Source organism: Sarcophilus harrisii, chromosome 2 (genome assembly GCF_902635505.1).
Source record: "Sarcophilus harrisii chromosome 2, mSarHar1.11, whole genome shotgun sequence".
NCBI lineage: Eukaryota > Metazoa > Chordata > Mammalia > Dasyuromorphia > Dasyuridae > Sarcophilus > Sarcophilus harrisii.
The window spans coordinates 452,573,265-452,599,046 of NC_045427.1; the positions used below are offsets into that span (position 1 = coordinate 452,573,265).

General features: G+C 33.8%; 1 protein-coding gene across 3 annotated transcripts in view; it reads left to right on the forward strand.

Moving 5' to 3' along the window:
• The window catches only part of GARNL3 (GTPase activating Rap/RanGAP domain like 3), a 223,633-nt gene that overhangs the window by 154,953 nt on the left and 42,898 nt on the right, over positions 1–25,782 (forward strand). For all 3 annotated transcript variants that reach the window (XM_031954321.1, XM_031954322.1, XM_003757155.4), the window contains 4 exons: positions 3,031–3,147; positions 5,122–5,297; positions 6,785–6,943; positions 12,059–12,125. In XM_031954321.1, the coding sequence (XP_031810181.1) occupies positions 3,031–3,147; positions 5,122–5,297; positions 6,785–6,943; positions 12,059–12,125 (519 nt within the window). The remainder of the gene's footprint in view (positions 1–3,030; positions 3,148–5,121; positions 5,298–6,784; positions 6,944–12,058; positions 12,126–25,782) is intronic.

Here is a 25,782-nt window from a genome sequence, read left to right on the forward strand (position 1 = left end):
TGTTCATTGAAAAAAAAAGTTAAAATTTTAAAATAAAGAGATTTGTACAATATCTCTGAGATCCCTTTTAGCTCTAAAGTTTATGATACCAAGAAAAGTAGAAAAAATAAAGAAACAGCTTTCTGTGTAGAAAACATTGATTTGTTCTAGAAAATGTCTAGAAGAATTTGATTTATCCAGGAAAACAAGAGTTTAGTGCTCTAATATATTATTTTACTGATCATTGTCTCTTCTTATTTTAGTTTCCTTATTTATAAATTAGGGATAACATTCATGTGCATACATATTTATATGTATGTGTACTTATGTATACGTGTGTGTGTGTGTGTGTAAATACATATATATGTAATATATATATATATATATATATATATATATATATATTTTGGCTGAGGCATTTGGGTTTAAATGACTTGCCCAGGGTCACACATCTAGAAGGGTTAAGTGTCTGAGCTCTGATTCAAACTCAGGTCCTCCTGACTTCAGGACTGATGCTCTATCCAATGCATCATCTAGCTGCCCCTACATATATATATCTTTAGATAAAGGTAGATCTTTACTAATATGTGAAATATTAGAAAAATTAACATTAGAGGTCATTAGGATTGAATTAAAATTGTATTTCTTAGGATGAGGCCATAGGTGTTTTCTAAGCACAAAGTATTTTATAAAAATAAATAAGTACATTTAATAATAATGATGATGATGATGATAGCTGGCATACATTTGGTATATTAAAGTTTGCAAAATACTTTACAAAAATTATCTCATTTGAAAACCAAAACAACTATGTAGATATTGTCACCATTTTTCAGATGAAGAAACAATTTCAAAGAAACAAGTTTCAGTTATCCTGATCACATAGTTAAATTTTTCAGAGGCAAGATTTGAAAATAGTTCAATTTCAGTCCTAGCACTTTCATCATCTATGCTTCAGTGTGATGTTAAAAATATAAAGGGATAGTTGAAAGTATATTCTCAGTACCTACAACTGAGTACCATCAGTGGGCACTTGGGTTCAAAAACATTAGCTGCATAAAAGTCTGAAATTGAGAAAACAGCAAAATGGCAGTTCACATGAACAAAATCAGATTATAAACTCATTATTACTTGACAGTCAAAATAAAGAATGTAATCTTAGCTTGTGTTTACAGAAGTATAATGTTCAAAACAAATGAGGTGCCATCTTATTGTCCCCTGCCCAATGCATAACATATCTGTTAAGTGCCTACCATGTACAAGTCACAATTATAGGAACTAGAAACACCAAAATAGATGTAACAATAACCTTGTTTTCAAGAAGCATATATTCTAATAAAAGGGGGTTTAATCAGCTAGACCTCTTTCTTAAGGGCCATGCTTTAAATCCAAGTCCCTGTGGCATTATTGAATCACCAATTGTAGGTCCCAGACCAAGCCCTACTTGGTTATTGTTTTGGTCCTGATTGGCTTGGATTGAATGTAAACAGCAATTATTTCTCCTTTGGTCAGAAACCCTAAGGGTCTTTCCCTTCCAGACTGGATTGGATTTTTTTTGGCCAGGTAAAAGATACTATTCTTTGCCTCAATTCTTACCTAGTCTTAAATAGACATTGCCTCAAACAAATTGAGAACAATTAAAGACTTTAGCTTAAAAAAAGCCCAGATCTCCCACTGCATCCATGGCCATCTCCACGTGTCCTGATCTTTATCTTGCCACTGGTCCAGCTGGCTCCAAGGGAGAAAATGAGGCCCATAATTCCACAGCTAACTTTCATTTAAATTCAACTCACTTGCATGTCATAGCATCAACTCCCCAATATGGTCCTCTTAAAAATGAAGGACAAACAATAACAATCTAATGGAGTAAAAAGATGTTGAATTATAGGATAACAGGCAAGGAACTATGAAAAGTTGAAGAGAAATCATTTCCATGAAGAGAGAAATGAGGGATAGACTGATTTGGAGAAGACAAAACTGAATCCAGTTAGGGTTGAGGAGGCCTTTGAAGATGGGATGAATAAAGGCACAGAAAGAAGTATATGACAGTGGGTATAAATTATCAAAGGGACAAATTATATTATAGGGATTTTATAGTAAGAGTACAGCAATTCCCTGGATTGATATTGTAACTCATTCCCCATAGCTGCATCTCAAAAACTTCTAAGATGATTGGATAGTATCTCATGGGCACAGAAACATACTCCCAGCCTTAAATATCCATTTGAAATGAGTGATGGGTTAGTCCTAGCAGGGGAAGGTAGAGACTGTTATTTATTATAAAGAAAGAATTAAATTGCAGAAAACAGTGAAACAATTAAGTGTTTGCCAAGAGCTTTAACAATTCCCCCTCTTTATTATTGCAAATGATTTCACAATAGCTTGTATTATTGTGCGAGAAATACTTTTGGAGATCTCACTTTTAGTTATTTCTCCATTATTTAACTTGTGATTTCCTGCATTTAACATGATATTTTGTCATTTGAAATGAAATCTGAAATCTGAAAATAATGATTTAGTGAAGAACAAAATGACATCTCCATTCATCCAGAGTTCAGTTCAGTAAACATCTATTAAATTCTTGTATGTTCAAGATTATGGGGACAAAAAGACAAAAAACAAACCCAAAACAGTGGGTGCCTTTAAAAAGTATTTATATTATCGTCAACCAGACTATCCTCTTCTTCTTTTAAAAAAAAAAAGTTAAAAATCAAAAGTTTGCTTTACAAACATGGAATCAAAGAAAAGGCAGCATAATTTAGTGAGCATAATTTAGCACTAGGGTAAAAGCTATGAGATCTGGGTTCAAAAATTGGCTCTTCTACATAGGTAGTCCTATGTAAAAAATGTAAAATGAAAGGGCTGGGCTGATCTCCACAATTTCTCAGCAGGATTCTTCTCAAGTCACAGTTTTCCTTTAGGCTTAGTTATAAATGTGAAAGTTTCTTCATTCTGATATTTATACAGAAGGTTCATTGATTTGGGAGAAACATTGCAGTTATTATCTTACTATTTGAATTTTAAGTGCCTTCACCTTTATTCTCTTGACAGGGAAAGATGCTCGCCTCTTTGTCTTCAGGCTAAGCACTGTGAGGAAAGATGTGGAGGGGAAGCAGATAGTGAAGAGCAAGTATGACTGTAGAGAAAACAAACTTGAAAAAACAAAAGGTGATTGGGGTTCCTATTGTTATTTTTAAGTAGTAGCTTTTTTCTTTTTTTTTCTTTTTTTTTTATTAAAGATTTTTAATTTTCTAAAGCTATGCATGGATAATTTTTCAACATTAACTCTTACAAAACCTTGTGTTCCAATTTTTCCCTCCCTTCTCCCCATCCCCTCTCCTACATAGCAAATAATCCAATAGGTGTTAAACATAGTAAAAATATATGTTAAATCCAATATATGTATACATATTTATACAATTATCTTGTTGCACTAGAAAAATCAAATCAAAAAGGAAAGAAAATTAGAAAGAAAATAAAATGCATAGCTTATTTCTTTTAGTTGTTTTCCCCCCAGTATAAGTTCTATATAAAATGAAAGTGACTAAAAGTTAAGAGTTTTATTTTTATCTCAATACAACAAAAGTTCAGTTCAATTTGATAAATATTTACTAAGCACCTGCTATATGCCAGGCACTGTGCTAAGCAATGGAGATACAAAAAGAGGCAAGAAAAAAAAGCCCTTGCACTATTTATAATATGATGGGAAAACAGCACACAAAAAATCTATATAAAGCAAACTATATGCAAGATAAATAGGAACTAATAAGAAAAAGTAAAAGGACTGGAACTAAGAGTGATTGGAGAAGGCATGCTGTAAAAAGTGGGATTTTAATTGGGACCTAAAGGAATCCAGGGAGGTCAGTACTCAGATTGGAGAAGGGATAATGTTCCAGACTTGGAGGACAATCAGAAAGAATGCTTAGGGCTGAGAGATGGAGTGTCTTTTTTGTAGAACAACTAAACTAGGAGACTAGTATCACTAGATCAAACAGTATGGGTTAGGGAATAAGGATTAAGAAGACTGAAAAGGTAGGAGGCTTACTTGATTATAAAGGGCTCTGAATGCCAAATACAGCATTTTGTATTTTCTCCTGGAGACAATAGGGAGCCAATGGACTTTATTGCTTTTGACTGACGGTAGGAGGACATAACTGGACTTACACTTTAGGAAGATCATTTTAGTGGCTAAATGGAGAATGGATTGGAGTGGAAAGAGACTTCAGGCAAGCAGCAAAATATTGTAATAGGTCAGATGTGAGGTAATGAGGGCCTTCACTAGAGTAGTAGCAGTATATATTTGTTAATAATTAAGAAAACATTAAGTGCATTCTTTGTGTAGCACATTGTTAGAGGTAGTGCAAATACAATGTTTAGATAATGTAAGGTCTTTTCCTTCATTAATTTATGTCTAATGGGAGATAAGGCACAGTAATTCACAATATCACATGCTAAATGCACTACAGGTGTTTTGAAACATCATCCTACCTGAGGTCTAAGAGGGAAAGTTGTTCCCAATGGGAGTCAACAGAGAAGATTTCATGTAGGAAGCAGCATTTTAAAGAATGGGTAGGAATTCATATGAAGAGAAAGTTAAGGCCTAGGGAGCAATAGGAGGAAATCATGGAGGTAAGAAAACATCAAGGTGGGGGCATGGTTTAGGGGTCATAAAGCAATCTTTTTTGGCCAAAATATATATAGTGCATAGGTACACGGAAAACAATGATCAAGATAAGGTTGGAAAAAAGGTTGATACCAGGTTGTGGATAGTCTTGAATAACTTTAACTTCCTACAAGGAATTTGAGCAGTAGGTGTTAGTAAAGCATGAAATATTTTTGAGCAACAAAATGATGTGACCCATTTTTACATTTAAAAAGTAGAACATTGAGGGCAGTAGAAAATATCTTGATGAGAAGAGTATCCTCTTCCAACAAGAATTTGGAAGAAAAACACACCTGGAAATATAAAGTGAAGAAATTTTTTTCAACTTGTAAAGTTTGCTTGTAAAGCAGTGACCACATTAATTTAATGAACAAACTAATTGGCTTATAACTTAGAAGAAAGTTACAAAAATTTTTGATTACAAGAATCGAAAGATCATATTTTATTTGGGTTTCATTGCAATTTATTTATCTCTACAGGTTGCCATTTGTATGCCATTAATACTCATCACAGCAGTGAATTGAGGATTATTGTTGCAATTCGCAACAAGCTGCTTCTTATCACAAGGAAACACAATAAGCAAAGTGGTTTAACAAGCCTTTCATTGCTATCTTCATTGTCAGAATCACCTGTTGAAGAATTCCAGTATATCAGGGTTTGTTTACTTTTCAAAGAAATTTTACCTTGATTTAAGCTAGTTGTGCCATATTCATGATAGTGCAGGCCATTTCTTTTTTACCCAACAAAGCCTAGTTCTGGGATCATTCTCAGTTGTAGAAAACAGACTGGCAAAACTAACTCCCTTAATGCTCTAGATACCCCAAGTGATCTATAGTAAACAATATTTGCCTTATTACATCTTACTTCTTAAAAGGCTGGGTGTTTATTTCAGTTTCAAAACTTTCAGAAATATTTCATATCAAAAGAAGTCTAGAACATGACAGCTAGAAGGAATCTTAAATCCTATTTTGTTCAACTTCCCCACTTAGCAGGTGAGGAACGAGGTCCAGGGTCAGATTTCAAGTTGGTGACAGAAATAGGCCTTGAGACCTAGTCTCCTGATTCCTAGGCCAGTGCTTTTTTCTTTGTAACCCAATGTCTTTACATTTGAGGGGATACTGTAGAGCAGAAATGTTAAACATAGGGACTACTGATCATGGCGTGAACCAAATTAAAATGTAATTGGGAATATTTAACAAAGGAAATGAAAGTACAAGAGAGAACAGATAATGATGATATGTGATTTTCTAAGTCAATATGCTACCCTTAGCAATCCTTGTGTATGATTTAGTGGTTCCAGTTTCTACTAGAGTTTGATACTAGTATTGTAGTGGAAACCCTACATAGGTAGGAGGTTGACTTAGATGACTTCTGAGATCACAAGTTAAAAGTTTTTTAACTTGCTAAATGTAACAGAGCTTGGAATACACCCAAGCCTCCTGTCTTCTCTCCCAGGGCCTTTTTCACTATTTCACGTTACCTTAAATCTGCCCATTCTTTTTCATTCTTGAAATCCTCCTTCCCTCTACTTTAAAAATTAGGTTGTATCAAATTGCCTAGAAGTTGAAACTTTGAACACTAGATTTGAAGACAACATTGATTGCTACAAAAATCAATTTAGGGGCAGCTAGGTGGTACAGTGGATGGAGCACCAGCCCTTAAGTCAGGAGGACCTGAATTCAAATCTGGTCTCAGACACTTAATACTTTCTAGCTGTGTGACCCTGGGCAAGTCACTTAACCCCAATTGCCTCAGCAAAAAATAAAAAATAATAAATTTATCTTTTTTATGCCTAGCTAGAGTTATAGCCTTTTGCATTTAGTATAAAAAGTTATGCTAATAAACAAATTAGGACATTTAAAATTAACTAGACATGAGGCATGGCAGTTTTATATTGCATCAATTTTGTAAAATCCATAATTTCCACACCCTTTGGGTGACTAGCATCCTGAAAACTGAGAACAGGTTATGGAAACATGAAGATGTAATAAAGTCACTTATTACTAGAGATAGTATCATTTTCATTGCAAGACTAATGTTATTAAAAAAAAATCTTAGGAGGATGGAATACTTATGAGAGAGGTAACAGGACAGTTTCTCTCTTTTCTGACCTTTTCTAACATATCCTCATTGATGGCCCAGGAGATCTGTTTGTCTGACCCCCCTGTGGTGATGACCCTGGTGGATGGGCCAACTGAAGAGAATGACAATCTGATTTGTGTGGCATATCGGCATCAGTTTGATTTGGTGAATGAGAGCACAGGGGAATCTTTCAGATTACACCATGTGGATGCTAACAGGGTAAGTTCATAGTAACATAACCAACAAGAATAAAAGAGGACCATAATTTATTGTATGTTCTTATTGGTATTAGAACGATAACTTATATTTTCTTTTCAAAATAAAATTTACTTATGTCTATATCTACATCATTTTTGATGATTTTCTGAAACTTTTTTGGCCATTTAGTCCATTTAAATATAAATGAAAATGGAGGTTCACAAAAAGAAAAATAACTAATTCAGTAATTGAATCCTTGTGGAAATTCCACAGAGACAAGCAGTTAAGTTCTTCTAGCCTCAGACCTATACAACTGACTACAGGCAGTCTTAGGTGCATCAAAGGTAATGAAAGTATAGTCAGGAATCTGCCCTAAAATCCAGATAGTGGGGAAAAGCTCAGCAATTCAGGGCTGGTAATAAAGAGTATTTGAGTATCACTACATACATATCCCACAATCTAAGCTGTGCCAAGAACTCCACTGTTAATGCCAAACTATCAAGAAGTCTGTTGACAAATTAGGGTGTTTATTATTTATCTATGCTATCTTAGAGTATGATCCAGGGACCACTTGGGGTCCCTGAAATCCTTTCGAGACCTCTGGAGGTCAAAACTATTTCTGTAATAATACTAAGATGTTTTCTTTCTTAATGTAGTAATATTAATAGATAACCTACATAAACAAACAAAAAAAAACTCTTTGGCAGGCCCTCAATCATTGTTAAAAGTAGAAAAGGGTCCCAAGACCAAAAAGTTTTGAGAACTGTTAATCTGTATATAATTCCTTGGATGTCATAATTGGATAAGAGGCAAGGTTCAAATGTAATTAATGTAGAGCACTTACAGCTGTGCCAATAATTAGAGAATAGTTTGTCATTAGTGGGGATCTCAAATTGGACATTTTTTAGCTCTGACTTTAGAAGCTCATGATATCTCTCAATACTTGTGTTTTTCATCTCAGAATAGCATTTTATCTCTGTGAAGGGCAGGAAAGCTATAGCATTTGTCATCATTTAATAATGTTTGCAAGATAAACAGGGGACCCATATTTATCATTTGGTAAGTGACCACCAGGCAAGCAGTGGTAGCCAAGATCTCGCCTGGTGACCTGAACATATGAGGTTTCCTTTAAGCATGGTTAATTGTCAGCAACTTTATCATGGTTTTCTTTAGTTATCCTTATCCTATAAAATGTCCATGCATCATACTTAACCAGAATTACTCATTGTAATAAATAGCAAAATATAATAACAAACAAATAATAATATAGTAATAGATGATAAATTGAAAACTGCTATATTTTGGAGAACACAATTTATGGCAAGATTTTTTTTAATCCAAAAACAGGTAACATTTAGGTACCTTTCTTTCTAATCTTTGATTATTATCAATTACTCTATAGTCTAATTCTGATACTTTCCAGACACTTAACAGAAGTAACTTGTTTTGAATCTTCTCTCTTAGAAATAGAACATCTAACAGCTTATTTCATTGTCTCAGGACAGCTTCTCTTGCAAGCAGCTTCCATATAGCTCTTGATCATTCTCACTGAAAAGAACTTTTCTCTCTTATTTGTAACATATTAAAGAAAAGTTCTAGTTGGCCCTTTCATGTTCCCTCCTGTCCCCCTCCTTTGTGGCATGGCAAAAATAGAAAGAAGAGTCACATGGCAACATGAAATTGATGGTCTGTATAAAAAGCACATCATAATCTTTTTTATTCCCCAATGAGCGTCTTAGCCATAACTGCTTTTTCTGCCTGAGAAGTCCTTCAGCTTCTCCCAATTCCTTTCTGATCAGCAGAATGGTTAACTACACATAACTAATTGCCTCAACTGAGATATACAAGACTAACTCTGCTCTCCTTTGTACTTATTTCCCCAGAACACATTTTAAACATATTTAAACAAAATGTAAAACCTGTAAAAAGATAAAGAAGTGATTTCTCCACAAGAGAGATATGGATTTTATAAGTCAGAATATATTTATTAAATGCTTATAAGCACAGAGCAATATGCTCAACATTAGAGGAAATTGGGAAAAAAAAGTTTAGGTCAAGTACAGTTCCTGCCTTTACAATTTATAATCTAAAACGGGGATAAGACACAAACACAAAATATATAGTAACATATGAGTAATAAGCATTAGAGAAATACATAAAAAATACTCCATGGGAAATCTTTTATCAATTTATTTTTGTTTATTAATTTTTTATAGATAGAAAAGATGAGGGACACCTTCTGAAGACATGGCATATGACTTGAGCTTTAAACGTTGGGTAGGATTTGACAGGTGAAAAGAACTGAAGAAGGTTCATTGAAGGAGAGCACAGATGTGGGGAAACATATTTGGGAAGCAATCCAATTTGATGGAGAGGAAGAAAAATAGAAGATAAGTCTGAAAAGTAGCATGACACCAAGTTAAGGAGTCTAAACTAGACTTTAATGTCAGAAAAAAGAATCTGGACTTAACTCAGGAAGGTGTAGGACAGTGGTCCTCAAAGTGTAGTCCAAAGAATTGTTGGGGTCTCTGAAACCCTTTCAGAGGGTCTACAAATTCAAAATTATTTTTATTTCTAATATAGTAAATAGCTATAAATATAACCCATGTGAACAAAAACTCTTTGAACAGATCCTCGATAGTTTTTTTTAACAACATGAAGATACTGAGAACAAAGGTTTGAGAACCACTGGTGTAGGAAGTCAATGAAGATTTTTGATCTGAAAGATGATTTGAACAGATCTATGAGAAATATTACATTGGCAGTAAGGTGAAAGACAGTTGGAGCATAGTAGAAGGGAGGTAGAAAGATGGGTAGGGCCCTTGTGGTAATCCAAATGAAGGGTGCAATTAGAATAGAAAAGGGGAATACATATAAGAGATATTGTAGACATGGGATTGACAGGACTTAAGACTAGAGAGACATAGTTGAAATAAATGTTCTAAAATAACTCCAAGATTTAGAAAATGCAACACCTGAACAAGAGTGGTGCCACTGAATGAAAAAGAAAATGGTGTCAGAAGGTATTTCCACCTGTTTTATAATGACTATCCTCTAGACTAGAAAGAAAAATGAGAAGCCTTAATAAATATTTCAGCCAACCAATCAACTAATAATTACTGTTGAGCAGTATTGGCATGCCTAATATTGAGTTAGGTGCTAGGAGTATGAGAGAAGTATAGGATATGGTCCAAACTTAGAAGGAGGTTAAAGTTTAGTTGGGAAATGTATATTTACATGAAAAAAGCAGTTGAAAATAAAGCATATGGTCAAATGTCATATTGTGCAGTATGGCAAATTTTTTCTGTCAAAATCTAAAACTGTAATTACTTATCAATGTTTCTGACCTTGGTTTTCCCTTAGGTTTTGGTAGTACTAACACATAAATAAGAAACTGAAAAATAGGACAAAATATACAAGTTGTTGCTTGTATGGCATAGGCAGTGATTGCCAAAGAAATTAAAGAATAAAAGAATTTAATGTGGGCTAATGATATTAAGGAAACCTTGGTAGAGGAGGTGAACTTATAAGGAATGATTAATGGATAATTTCTTCCATCTGCTATATACCCTTTCCCCAGATTCTCCCTAGTGAAATCCTTCCAAATTTCATAAAGTGGTGATACATTGGAGCAGTTGGGGAAAGAGCACTTGGGGCTTGAATTTCAGTTCTACCACTTTCTGTAGACCTTAGATAAGACACTTAACTTTCCAAAGCCTTTATTTCCTTCTCTGCAGAGTGAAGATAATAATACCTGTACTATATCTATCACTGAGTTATTATGGCTGTCAAATGAGGCAGTGAAAAAATTCATAAAATCCCCTTTGTAAAATTATATATTATTATATAAATGTCACTTATCATTGTCATTATTATAAATGTCACTTTTATCAATGAAGCCTTGTAAGCTCCCTGAAAACAAGGACCATTCCTAAACTATATTTATATCTCCTCCAGTATTTAAAACAGGTTATTATACAATTAGTAAAGGGTTATTGAATGAATGAATTTTCTATAATGTAGTGATTTCTATTTCAATTCAAAATTCCTATAGCACTTTGTCTTTCTTATGGATTTGTCTCATTCTGCCTTGGGCTAAAATTATTTGTCTAAATTACTATTAAGAACTTTATTATAGGTGTATAGGTGTTCAAGTGTGTGTGAATATGTTCTATTAACCTTATGTTTTCATATGCAAGAAGAATCAATATGACATAGCAGCTACAGGGCCAGACATAAAGTTAGGAAGACTTTGTCTTTAAACTGGCCTCTAATGTCTGCTAAATCTGAAACCCTAAAATTAAAGTTTGGAGAAAATAGAGAAAAGAACAAAAGTATAAGGATTAACCTTTGAATGACACAGATAAACATGAAAGGAAGAAGTCACTCAAGAAGACAAAAGAATGGTCAGAGACATGAGGAGAGTTTCCAGGAGGGGATGATCAAAAAAGTCAGGTGCTAATGAGTAGTGAAGAAAGATGAGTTATTTGCCTAAAAGGAAGTCATTGGTGGCCTTAGAGGTATTATGATAAAGTAGTAATAATGGAAATTAGATTATGGGGAGTTAAGAGGCAACAAGTAATTAGGAAAAGGAGGTAGCAGTTTTAACTAAGTTAGGCAAACTGTTTAATTGGTGGGGGGAAGGAGGGGAATCTATCTTTGTTCAAGTTTCACAAAGAAGAGGAGAATATAATATAATTATACCTATAAAGGACAAAAAAAGTTTAGGAGAAGAAGATGGAATGAGTGGAAAAAATAATGAGTGACATTAGTAAAACCCATTGAAAATCTGGAAAGGATGGGATTGAAAGTACAGAGGGAGAAAAAAAAGAAAAATACTTTTGAACCAGGCAGGATGGAAGGAAAAAGAAATCATTATTAAGGCAGATCTGTGGAAGTGAAGACCTAGCTTTACCTCAGGTCTTTTTCCTCAGTGTTTTCTAATCACCCCCCACTCCCATAGACTAAATAGATGTTTTCTGATAGTAGTTAACTCATTTCTCCTTGAGTTTCTATAATGCAGGGGGCCAGCTGTAGATATTAATATCCACACTAAGCATCTCAATGATTCAAAAAATCTTTTTCAGTAGTGTCAGTATTCAGTCTGCCCACTACCCTTGCCCATTATCATTACAGGTTAATTTTGTTGCAGCTATTGATGTATATGAAGATGGGGAAGCTGGCCTCCTGCTGTGTTACAACTGTAAGTGCTGTTTCATTCCTAAAATATTTAAATATGTGAAGCTTGTTCTTTTAAAGTTTTATAAAGGCTTAAGTGAGTTAGCCATAGGACTTGACTAAATGCATCTTTTACATTTATATAGATTGTACTTCAAATTTCTCTACCACATAAGGCTAATATAATAGCCTAGCTGGGTCAGTCTGCAAGCATCTTTTTCTTTCTCTGACAGTGGTCAGAGAATTGCCAAAGAATATTCTGAGAGTTTGTGTTATATTGCCTTCCATGGCATTAACTTTAAAATATAAGGATGTATTTATCCCAAGTATCTCTTATTTTGCATTAGTAACCTGTTCCATAAATTTGTCTAAACCTTTCTTGAAATAAATTGTGTCATGTGAGTGTGGGAATGAGTATATGGGTGGCTATGGATGTTGTGGACCATTTAAAAAGAAAAAAAAACTTCATTTGTTAAAAAAAAAAAAAAATCAGAAGAGTCCTGCCTAAGTTACTATTATAATGTAATATCACATACTTAGGAGTATTTGAAGGTTTACAAAACACTTTCCTCACAACATTCTATAAAGCACATTAGGTTATTCTTCTCATTTTAAAGATAAGGAAATTGAGGCTCAGAAAAATGAAAGAACTTCCCCACAGTCATGTAACTAGATTTAGAGATTAGACTTAGAGGATCCTTGGAGTCCTATTGGGACCTTTGGAAATGAAATCTAATACTTTCTTCCATTGCCCCCTCTCATAAACCTGCTTCCACCTGGAAACACTTATATACAAAAGGGGAGCAAAGATTTCCTCAAAAGTAATGGTTCCCCTGTTTCCCAATCATTGGCTTTTTTTTTACAGTTTTATGAGATAGTTGTTTGATTTATTTTTATCTTTCTTGTAAGAAAACTTTTGAACTTTTAAATAAAAATTATATTTTGACTTTGGTATTTTGTCTTTATTTTGAAATTACCAGGGAAAATAGTTATCAGATTACTTGCTTTGGTAAACAGATTTTGATTTTTTTTTTCTTTTAGGTACCTGAAGAGGATGGGAAGGGAAGGAAGAATTGATAGGGAAGGGGGGAAAATGAAAAACAGAAAGTTAAGGCAGGTCAGGAAATTCAAATAAACTCTTCCCTGAAATAAAATCAAATCATTAATTTAAATTAGATTATTTTATTTAAAATATTTTTGTAAATGCAAAAAAGTATATGCCAATAGACATGTTTCTGTCACATCGGATATGTTATATGAAAATATTATTTTGGAATAAATTCTATTAATGTCATGTTTCTGTCACATCAGATATGTTATATGAAAATATTATTTTGGAATAAATTCTATTAACGTTTGATAGTATTTGGAACAATATGGTTACAAAGATTTTAGAATTTTTTTTTCTAAATAGTGTATTGTATATGAGGCTATATGATATCATGGAAATAATGCCAGATTTGGAATCAAAATCTTTGTCTACAAAATGCAGTATTACTGCTTATTATCTGCATAGTTTTGGGTAAGTTAAATAAACTCTTTGGGCCTCAGTTTCCTGATGTGTAAGATGAGAAGAGTAGATTACCTCTAAGATTCTTTCCAACTTGAATTTCTGATCCTATGTTTCCCCTTTTCTTATAAATATTCTTAATACTCATTATTAAGCTGACCACAACATGGGAATCCTCTAGCTAGTTATCAAGAATTAAGCTATAATAAATTTCAGAGTAAAGGATGAAATACAATTGCTGACAAGATTTTATTAAAAATTATACCAGTGAATTGATGAAAGACTTAAATACCTAGATTCATTAGAAATTTTTGAAATGCTAGTCTATTTAATACAGCATTATATATATATATAATACAGTATTTAATACAGTAATTTTTTTCCTTAGCTAAAGAAGGAACCTTTTGTATCATCATTTAAAGTAAGAAATTGTCTAAAAACTGAAAAAGGTAGAAAAATTCATCCTTTTGTTCCAAGTTTCAAATATATAAGAAAAAGAAGGTGAAGACTGAACTGCATACATACATACACACACAAAAGTTATTCTGAGTATTTCATGTTAACTTTGCTGAAATGATATTTTTGAAGATTCAGTTGGGGAATGAAGTTTTGATTGATTTTTAAAGCACACATCAAAATTAAAAGTAAAATGATGCAATTAATATAGCTCAAAATTTTAAATATATTATTTTTGTTAAAATATATATTTGTTGGTGAAGTCAAAATGCATAGTATATATAAAGTTTAGTTAAAACAATTTAAATAGTTGTATTGACTTCTTAATACTAGGTAAGAAAAACTATCCCCAAATATTCCTGAATGTAATAGATAATAATTTGCATCCTAAAAACTTCATGTCTCTTAGACATAGATCAGGAAGTGACCTTAGAGGTCAGTGAGATCAACTTCTTCATTTTACAGATAAGGAAAGTGAGGTCCAGAAAAGTTAAATGATTTGCCCAACATTATTCTATTAGTGAGAAGCAGAACCAACAATTAAGCCTAAGCGTTCTGACCCCAAGTCTTTTGTTCTTTCTATTCTATAAACATTAGCTTCAATTAATTTTGGTAAACAAACAAAAATTTAAAGTTTTATTTACTTACTTTTTATATAGGTATATATGAAAACATATACTTTCTATATAGTGGACCTTTTAAACTATCCATGTGTTCTCAAAACTACAGAATAACATCATCTCATTTATCTGGAGGTTTCTAGTAACTTCTAATAATAAGAAAAGGTCTTCACTGGAAGTCAAAGTAAAAGAGAATAAGTTTTAGAACAGATTGTAATGGTGAAAATTCTGTATCCTGCACATTCCAGTCCCTGGATGAAATTCATGTCATGGGCCAAGGTGGAGCTATGGCTGTGGTCTGGATGGAACCCTTTCCCAATCCTAGAAATAAGGATAAAAGGGTCAACAGAGAAGTTCCATTTGGGCATGTCTATTGATCTTAGGATAGTATAAAGCAGATTAAACAAATAGGTTATCTGGAAAGAGGCAGAAGAAAAAGATATTGCCATAGACAGAAGAAGACTCAAAACCAAAGATTCCCAACAATATCTTAAGGGTCAGCATTGAAAGTTGAAAGCATCAGATGCCTCAGAGACAGAAGAGGGTAGATGATGAAAAAGAAATGAATCTCAATCTCTCTCTCTCTCTCTCTCTCTCTCTCTCTCACACACACACACACACACACACACGTACATACATATGTAAATTTTCAGCTCATCTAGAACTCCATTCTCCCAACTCATTCAAATCTCTTGTCATGTGAAAAATTGCTTTTCCCATTACTTTCTTCTTTGTCCGTAAAAATTGGAGCTGTCTTGTGTACGTACCTGTCCACTATAGCATTTGCTACTCTTATCTTTATAACCATGGAATTTATGATGAGTGGTTTCCACCCAGATCTATAGAGACATTTTTTAAAATGACTGAAGCAGAAAAAATGTTTGGGCAATTCATTTTAGTCCTAGGCCAATTCTAGCCAATCAATACCAGAGGCAATAATTATATAGGAATTTTTTTTTTTTAAAGAAAGGGATAATTCGCCCATTTCTTCACTGAAGCTTCAATACTATTTGTTTAAAAAGGAAGGAGAGAGCTCCAGTTATTGAGACAAGAATTCATTATTTGACAAAAATTATTGGGAAATTTGGGAAGCAATCTCACAGATGAAGTATAGAATATCTCATGCTATATACCAAGTTCCATTTAGGTATGTGATTTAGACATGGTGATCTAAACAAATTAGAGAATAATGGAATGAATTACTAGATCTGTAGTTATGGGAAGAGTTCATAACCAAACAAAAGATAGAAAGGTTCACAGGATGTAAAATGGACTGTTTTAATTACATAAAATTAAATAATTTGTCCATAAACAAAATTATTTAATCAGAATTAGAAAAGAAGCAAGAAATGGGGTAGAGAGAAGATCTTTGAAGCAAATTTCTCTGTTATAAGTCTCATTTCTAAGATATGTAGGGAACTAATTCAAATTAATAAAAATAAAAGTTATTCACCAATTGATAAATGGATATCCAAAAGATATGAACAAGCAGTTTTCTGAAGAAGAAATCTAAGCTATTAATATCCTTATGAAAAACATGTTCTAAATAATTAATAATTAGGGAAATGAAAATGAAAGCAACTTTGAAGTACTACCTCATACCCATCAGATTAACAAAGTTAACAAAAAAGGAAAATAACATCCTAGCGGGGCTAAAGAGAAAAGTTGCTTTAATGTACTATTAATTAATGTACTATTGATGGAATGTAAACTGATATAGCCTTTCTGCAAAGTTGATGTATCCCCCCAAAAGCTATTAAATTGTGTATACCCCTTAACTCAGCAATAGCACTACTAGGTCCATACTCTAAAGAAGTCAATCAAGGAAGAAAAGGATCTATATGTACAAAAATATTTATAGCACCTCTTTTGATTATAGCAAAAAGAATTGGAAAGTAGGATAGGTGCCCATCAACTGGGGAATGGCTGAACAAGTTATATTACATTAATATAATTGAATTCTATCATGCTATAAGAAATAACAAAGAGAAAGATTTCAAAGACACAGGAAGACTTGTATGAACTGAAGCAGTGAAGTGATCAGAACCAGGACAACAATGTATACAATAGCAATAAGATTATAACTACAAATAACTTCAAAAGATATAGGAACTCTGAATAATATGAGGACCAACAACGTTGCAGAATATTAATGAGGAAAGATGTTACGTGATAGACTCAAAGTTCAAATTAAGGATTTTTTTTTGACAGTATAGGAATATGATTTTTTTTACTATATTTACAATAGGCTTTATTTTTCTTGATTTCTCAATTAATATGAGAGAGAAGAGGTAAGAGTAAAATAATGCAAACTTTAAAATAAAATTTGAATGAAAAAAGAAGACAATTACAACAGAATTTATTATATAAGAGAGTAATATAGTCAAACCTATGAATTAGAAAATTCACTTGATTGAATAAAAAAAAATGAAAAGAGGAGGACTAAAGAGAATATTATGTCTATCATTCTTCTGAGCCACATAAATCAATTAGGAAGTTATTACCATTGTTAAGTGAAAGTTGATGAAGACCTGAAGGTTAGTGACCACGTGAATAGAGAAGGAAGTAGATTCAAGAGAAATTGGTGGAGAAAGACTTGAAAACTGATTGGATACATATGGAGCTAACAAGAGAAGAGTTGAAAATGACTCCAGACTTGCAAAGTTGGGAGACTGTGAAGATGATGATTTTTCAAAACAGAGAAAAGTTAGTTAGGAAGAAATTGAGTTTGGGTGGAAAGTTAATTAATTCTGATTTTGATATATTGAGTTTGAGATGCCAAAAAGATATTAAGTTTGAAATATGCAATAAGGATTTGAGGCAAAATCAGAGCTCAGGAAAGAGAATAAAGCTGGTTTTATATATATATATGTGTGTGTGTGTGTGTGTATATGTGTGTGTGTGTGTGTGTATATGTATATGTAAGTCAGTTGTACTAAGATGATAATTAAACCCATGGAAGCTGAGAAGATCTCATAAAGAGAAAAGAGAAATAAGAGTCCTCAGGGTACAGCTATAATTGCCTGCAAAAGACACCAAAAATAGTGGTCAAAAGGATAGAAAAAGAACCAAGAGAATAGTATCATAGAAACCAAGAAAATAGAGGGTAGAAAACAGTGTAAAAGAGGTTGGGAAGGATGAGGATAAATAAAAGGCAATGATATTTGACAGTTCAAAAAGTACTGCTAACTTTAGAGAGAACAGTTTCAGTTCACTGATGAAGAGGCCATGAAAAAACTACATGTCATGGAGGAAAACTACTCATCAAAGCTTCATTCAAGATGCTTAAAGCCACTGAAATCTGACCAGAGCTATTTCTTCCATTCCACTAATGGAAAGCATGAAAAACATTCTAAATTTTTGTAGCTTTAATCTTTTCTTCATAGTAATCTTAAACATTCATCCCAGTGAGGCCTAGTGTGCGATATTTCATCTCTACCATGAAGTCCCATGGCAGGCCATGTGGGTCCATGTAAGATTCTCATGATTTTGGGTAGCTACAGATGCAATATGTCTATTTAAAACAAATTGTGCTGGACCTAACCAAGAACTCTGATAGGAAGCAGTAGGCTTCTTGGATTACATGCCAACTCCCTTAAGCAGCAATAATGCTGGATTTTGCCAAGGACCTGCACCCATCCCAGGAATATGATGACTTTCTTAAATTTTCTGACTTTGTAATCACCCCTTTCATATATCCTCCTACAGAGTTCCACAATTTATCTCTCAATTCTAGACTGTACTATTCAAGTAAAAGTTTATATTTTCACTATACAAATAAAAAGTTATATTTTCACAGTATATTATCCTTAATTCAATAGGTATACAAAGCACATGAATTACATCCTTGAGCTAAGGTATAATGCTTTCTATTGCCCAGATGATTGGTCATTTCAACTGCTCACCATTGAATTTTCTTAGAACAATAGGCTTCATATGCTATCCATCACTATCTTACATGCATTTATTCTCCATGTTCTACTTCAGCAGTGTCAAATTCAAATAGAAATGAGGACCACTAAATTGTAATTAGTGATCCCTGTAAAGCCCCTTATAAACTTGGAAAACCATATATTACTATTACCAGTGTTCTATTGTATTTTTATTTATTTTGTTAAATATTTATCTATTATATTTTAATATGAATTCCCTGCTATAATCAGGTGTGTTGCATACCACAAGTATGTGTAGACTATTCCATAGTCTACACAGTCTGGCTGAGCAAGTTAGTGCAACTTTGACCAACTTGACAAGCAAACAAAACAGACACATGGAGCTCTCTCTATCTTTAGGAAGCCTTTAGGCATAGGATGGCTGTCTTCCTGGAATTTGATTATCAATAGACCTTAATACTTCCCAGAAACTGGTGGAGAAGATTATAGGTCCCTTCCAGCAGTAAACTCAATTGCCTGCCACTTAGGATTATTCTCACAATATATCTACTTTGTTTTACTAGTCTTTATTGTGACAGGCTCACTTTGACCCAAACTATATCCAGTCACTGTCTCTACCCTCAGCAGCTGTAGACAGGAAAGGGAAGTAAATACTTCAAAAGATCCTATGGACCATGACAGAACTTGGTAGACTGGTAAGGTTAGGATCCCAGAAAAAAAAAAACAAAAAAAAAACCAGCACATAAAATGTACATGTCTTCCTACCCTATCCAGTCTATAGTCTTTAGTTTCTTTTTTTTTTTAATTTAATAGCCTTTTATTTACAGGATATATGCATGGGTAACTTTACAGCATTAACAATTGCCAAACCTCTTGTTCCAATTTTTCACCTCTTACCCACCCACCCCCTCCCCTAAATGGCAGGATGACCAGTAGATGTTAAATATATTAAAATATAACTTAGATACACAATAAGTATACATGACCAAAACATTATTTTGCTGTACAAAAAGAATCAGACTCTGAATTATTGTACAATTAGCTTGTGAAGGAAATCAAAAATGCAGGTGTGCATAAATATAGGGATTGGGAATTCAATGTAATGGTTTTTAGTCATCTCCCAGAGTTCTTTTTCTGGGCATAGCTGGTTCAGTTCATTACTGCTCCATTGGAAATGATTTGGTTGATCTCGTTGCTGAGGATGGCCTGGTCCATCAGAACTGGTCATCATATAGTATTGTTGTTGAAGTATATAATGATCTCCTGGTCCTGCTCATTTCACTCAGCATCAGTTCATGTAAGTCTCTCCAGGCCTTTCTGAAATCATCCTGTTGGTCATTTCTTACAGAACAGTAATATTCCATAATATTCATATACCACAATTTATTCAGCCATTCTCCAACTGATGGACATCCATTCAGTTTCCAGTTTTTAGCCTATAGTCTTTAGTTTCAAAGAGATACTAATAAGATCATAGGATTTGGAACTTGAAGTGAGATTAGTTTAGTTTTCTCTTTTTACAAATGAAGAATCTGAGACCCAGAGATAAATGATTAGTCCAAATTTATACAGTTAATAAACTCTACTTTAAAGAGTGGTTATAATGACCATGCCAGCCCACGTACCAGAATGATGCAGAGGCATAATTAGCATTCTATTTTCATAAAATAATATTATAATGGGCAATAAAGTTGTATGGGACAAAACTATTTTATCAACACCTAGACCCTTTCTTTTTGTAATGTGTTCTTTATGACTTCATACTACCTTCCTCAACTTTAGACAGATATACCAAATTCCATTCTAATTTCTGTGCCCTTTTGGATTTGGTATCCTTGTGAATTCATAGTAAATGCATGGTATCTGGGCTCCTTTTTTGTCACATTGTAGATCATATCAGTTTTCTTCTCCAAGATTACCCTTCCTTTAGTCCATATTAATTTCCTTTAATCATTAGTATCCATTATTCTCCTGTCCTGTATGGGACAGAAATTTGATAATGAAATAGCCGAACTTATTGCCTTCCTTACATTATGCTTCAGCTGTACTGCTTTGTTCCCATAGAATTAACTGTATTCTTTCTTCATACTATTGTACTATATAAATGATAAAGAGGATAGTTTCAAAGAAACCTAAGAAAATTTGCATGAATGCAGAATGAAAAGAATATTAGCAGAAAAACCTTTTATATAATAATAGCATTATTGTGAAGAGCCACAATGTTGAGAGATTTTAGAACTCTAATCAACACAATGACCATCCACAATTCCAGAGGATTCATAATGAAACAAATTATTCCACTTCCTGATAGAGAAGTAATGACCAATATGGGATTGTATTTGCTTGATGATATAATGTTTTAATGGGGGTTTTATCTTTTTCTTCTCAATTAGGAATAGGCAATGAAGAGGTGGGAAGAAGAGAAAATAGAATTTTTATTGACTAAAAAAACATTCTTTTCCTATAGTTTTCCTTCCATCCTCTGCATTCCCCCCCCCCCCCCCCCCATCACAGGGCTTCAACACAGGCCTCTCTGCATGTATCCCTAGGAATATTAGCTAAATAATGCTTAAACAATGCTATTTTCTATTGGTAAGCCCCAAACTATATGTTTTCCCTGTCTAGGCAAGATGGACCATTGAATATTTGTAAATTTCTTGATCTTCAGCTGAATTTTCTAGATAATAACCTTTGCACCCTTTCTAGTAACTTTTTATTTTTTTAAAAAAGTAATTAAATTAAATATTCTTAAAACATTTGACTTGCATGACATGTAGCCATATAGTTAACTTAGACAAGATGTCTCAGAATTACACAAGAATCTAAGACAGATGCTACTAGAAAGAGCTTTTTTTCAGCACTCTCAGCATTAACATCAAGTAAGATGTCCAAAAGAAATCAGTATATTCACCAAAAGATTTTTTACTAGTGTTATGAAGAATTTTTTATAACATTCAAATAAAGCAATAATTTCATATTGGTGTCAGTGGTTTCCACCCGTTACTATTTATAGATGACACGATAATTATATCAAACTGAAAAATGCTATAAACTAAACTAGACAAATGGCAGCTAGATGGTATTGTATGTAGAGCTTCTGAGTGGGAATCAGGAAATCCTGAATTTGAATCCTGCTAAGGACTCTTCCTAGCTGTGTGAACCTGGAGAAGTCAGTCAGCTTTAGTTGACTTTATCCTTAGTTTCTTCATCTGTAAAGTGGGTGGGGTGGAAAGAAAATCTCCCTCAGAGTTTTTCTGAGGATTGAATAAGATAATACATGTAAAGTGCTCTCTGACCCTTAAAACACTACATAAATATTAGATACTATTATTATCGAAGAAGGCAGCCAGCACATTTGGTAGTTTCTCAAAGAAAAATTTATGGGAAAACATGGGCAAGAATTCCAGGGTAGGAATCCAAGAAGGTTGCAAAAGACTTGGACAAAAGGAGAAACATTGAAGCAGCAGGAGAAAGAGAGATACTTGAGCTGGAGGAAGAACTCAACGAAGCTGGTAAAGACAATGGAAAGGAAGCTGGGATAACTGACTGACTGCAGTAAGGTAAGAAGTGTTACCTGAAGAGTTATGTGTGTGGAAATGGAAGCTGGGAAATGGCACAAACTTGACATGGTCATATTGGAGTCGTAATGAGGACTTCGGTTATGGAGACAATTTGCTAGAACTTGCCCTTTATCCAAGAATCAAGTCACTTTTGGACTTGCCTTAATTATAATTTCATCTTTCAAAAGATGAAGAAATGAATGAAGGAAATTAACATTCTGGAAGTTGAGTCTCACTAACAAAATGTGTTGGGAGATAGGGTCATCCAACCTCCAATGAAGGGAAAGCCACTACCTCTTGAGGCAAAAATTCCTGCAGAAAAAAATCTGGAAATGTCAGTGGATTGTAATCTCAATATTGACCTATATTGTTAATGTTGTTGGTTAAATGTGGCTAAAATTGGTAATTTATATCCAAAGCACTATTAAGAGAAGCACAGTTTCCATAACAGGGAAACTAACAGTTTTACTATACTCTGTCCTAGGAAATACCATGTGTGGAGTAACATATTCAGTTTTGGACATTTTAAGAAAAACGTAGATTAGGTGGAATGTGTCCAGAAGACAGCAACTAAAATGGTGAAAGCCCTGGAGAGCATATACCATATGAAGATCAAATGAAGAAGCTAGAGCTGTTTAGTTTGGAAGAGAGAATATCATTTGACATGATAGTTGTCTTTAGTTATTTAAAGGGCTGACATGTGACAAGAGTTCTTTGAAGTTACTGTGAGATAGAATTAGATTTCATGTAAGGAATAATATTTTAATAATTAAAACTATCCAAAAGAGAAATGAGCTTCCTTGGGAAATAATAAATTCTTTCTCATTAGGAAGTCTTCAAACAAAAGCTAGGTCGTTATACGTTGAAGATGTTAGAGAATAGCTTCTTGTTTAGGTATGAATCCAGCTCTTAGATTTCTTGATTCTGTATCATAGAATTATATAGGGGTAGATTCATAGATCAGTAATGACTATATTGCTTTCATTGTATCAATATGCTCATTTAAATACTTGCTACAAAAGGGTTTGCTTGAGTGTGATAACCTTACCTGCCTCCTTTCCACCCTTTTAACTCAGATACATTGGTTTTCTTAAGGACTGACGGCCCTTATTTTCAAAGCAATTTTGATGATTGATTTGATTGATTGATGATAAAATAAGGTGATTTCTACAAACTAGAGGATGATGAGTTTGACATTGGTTTCTGGTCAGAATCTAAAATGGATTATTAATTTGGATGGTTTGTAATTTAGACATCAAGTTAACAAATATTTATTCAGCACTTACTATGTGGCTTAGAGCCACAGGAATCACTGTAAGCCAAGATTCATTAAGGCAAGCAAAAATAATCTAATTTCTTTTTTAACAAGATTGCTGGGCTGATAGGTCAGGAAAATGCTGCAGATATAATATACCTGGACTTTAGCAAGCTATTTAACAATCTCCAAGATAGCCTTGTAGGCAAGATAGAAGAATGTAGGGGAATGATGATACATTCCAGTGAATTGGTAGCTTGTTGAACAAGTGTAATTAAAATGTTAATTAACAGATTCATGTCATTCTAGAAAGGTTCTAGTAGAATGCTACAAAGCTCTTTCATTGGCCTTTTTCTTTCCAACATTTTATCAATGAGTTGGATTTTCCTTCCAAAGCACAGCATTTTAAGGAGAACTGTTAAAAGGAGAACTAGTATGAAAAGGTGATTTTTAAAGCATGCAACGTATTAATCATTTGAAGGAACTAGGAGTGTTTGTCATGGGGGAAGAGAAAATTTGAAGGAGAAGGAACAGAGGAGATACGCTCAGTCTCTTCAAGGATTTGAAGGCCAATCATATAAGAAGAATTACTTTATTTTGCTTAGATCCAGTGGCAGAACTTGTAGAGAGATTAGATTTCAGCTTAGAGCCTTACAAAGGTTCTCTTAATATTTCAGAGTGTCCTTCTTTCTCCTTTACTCAGTAAATAACTAGCTTAGCTCCTTTTTCAGTCATATAAATCTGTAGTGAATGGGCTGAAAATTCACTAATTTACTTTTCCGTCTGGATTATCTATAATATCAAATTAAACAAAGAACAAAAAAGTATACTGTCCTACTTTGCTCCCCACCCTCTTAGGCTCTACTGAGCCTAAAAACTGAACTGTGTACAAACACACACACACACACATATACAGTGCACACACTTATGAACTCGGCCCTGTTACTGATTCTGGGTTCAATTTTTGTGTTAAGGAGGCAAACAGGAGTTGTTCAGTAATAGTCTTACTGCCAAATCTACTCTGACCTTTGTATCCAAGTTCTAACTGGGTTCCTTGCCCTATACCTAAGTTCCCCAGAAATTGGATTCTCACTTTTCCCCAAAATCCTCTCAGTGCTTGGATTTCCTGCCTTGTTCTCTCTCTCCAGTGGCTATTTTTGGACAATGAATCCCAGTTTCTTCATGACTTCCAATAGCAATCCACCCACCACCATCCATCTTTCACCATCGGCTTGGATGAATGCCCTTGTTTTAGACTCAGTTTAAATCTTTCTTTTTTAATATTTGGTGCCATTTTCTTCCCCACTAACTCCTGCCCCAGGACTGATCTGTTAGTTTTGTGTCTACTTTTAGACACATGTCCACTCCTAGAATTTTCAGATACACCCCCTATTCAGAACTGCAGACTTCAGGCAATCTAGACCAAGCTTTCATATCATCAGTTGTGACCATAAGGTATCCTGTCACTTCTTCCTTCTGCTTCCCATATGACTGTTTCAGTTCTCTTTCTCAACATAAGTCAAAATAACATCATACCATGAAAAGCAGACTAGATCTTCAGTCAGAGAACCTGGAATTAAACCTTGGCTCTGTCAGTTACTGTCCGTGTGTCTTTGGGAAAGTTGCTTAAACTGTCTTAGCCTCAGTTTCCTCAACTGTAAAATGGGACAGAGGGGGTTAGACTAGAAGAACTAAAGGATTCCTTCCACCTCTAAATCTATGATCCTATCAAGGACCAGGGTTTGAATACCACATCAACATGACTAAGTCTCCATATGTCTGACCAGGTTTTCCTGAATTTCTCTGATATGATTCTTCCTTCTTAGAGTCCCAGGCCCCGGTCCTAACCTTGTCTTCTGGAGCAACTTCACTGTACTCACAGGTTCTCAGCCTTTTATAATGGAGCCCTGTGTTGGTATTGTGCCTACTCCTTCCTATTAGTATTCATATCATTAACAATCTCTCTGGTCAATTACAATGACCAGAAAAAGTTAGCAAGCTGATAATTTAAAGGAGCCGGTCTCCTTTATTTCCCCCAATGAAACTAACCTGTACTGAAGTGCATATATCACAATAAGTAAGCATAAGTGTGTTTCTCCCTCTTCTAGGGGCAATTAATATATAAAAAATACCCATAACTCAAATAGCTCTAAGAGTATCATTGTTTTGAGGTAGTAAATACCAAGCTAAGGGTACATCAGCTACTATAGTATGGCAATGTAATGTGTAATGGAGAAATAATTCTCTATCATATAAGCCTCTAAAATACTATAATGTGATCTAATTTTTAACTAGAAAATCAGAACTTATGCATTCAAATAGGTAGCATCTTTAAAATAGTCACTGTGGAAGATTATATACTTACTTCAATGATACTTTCACTGCCCA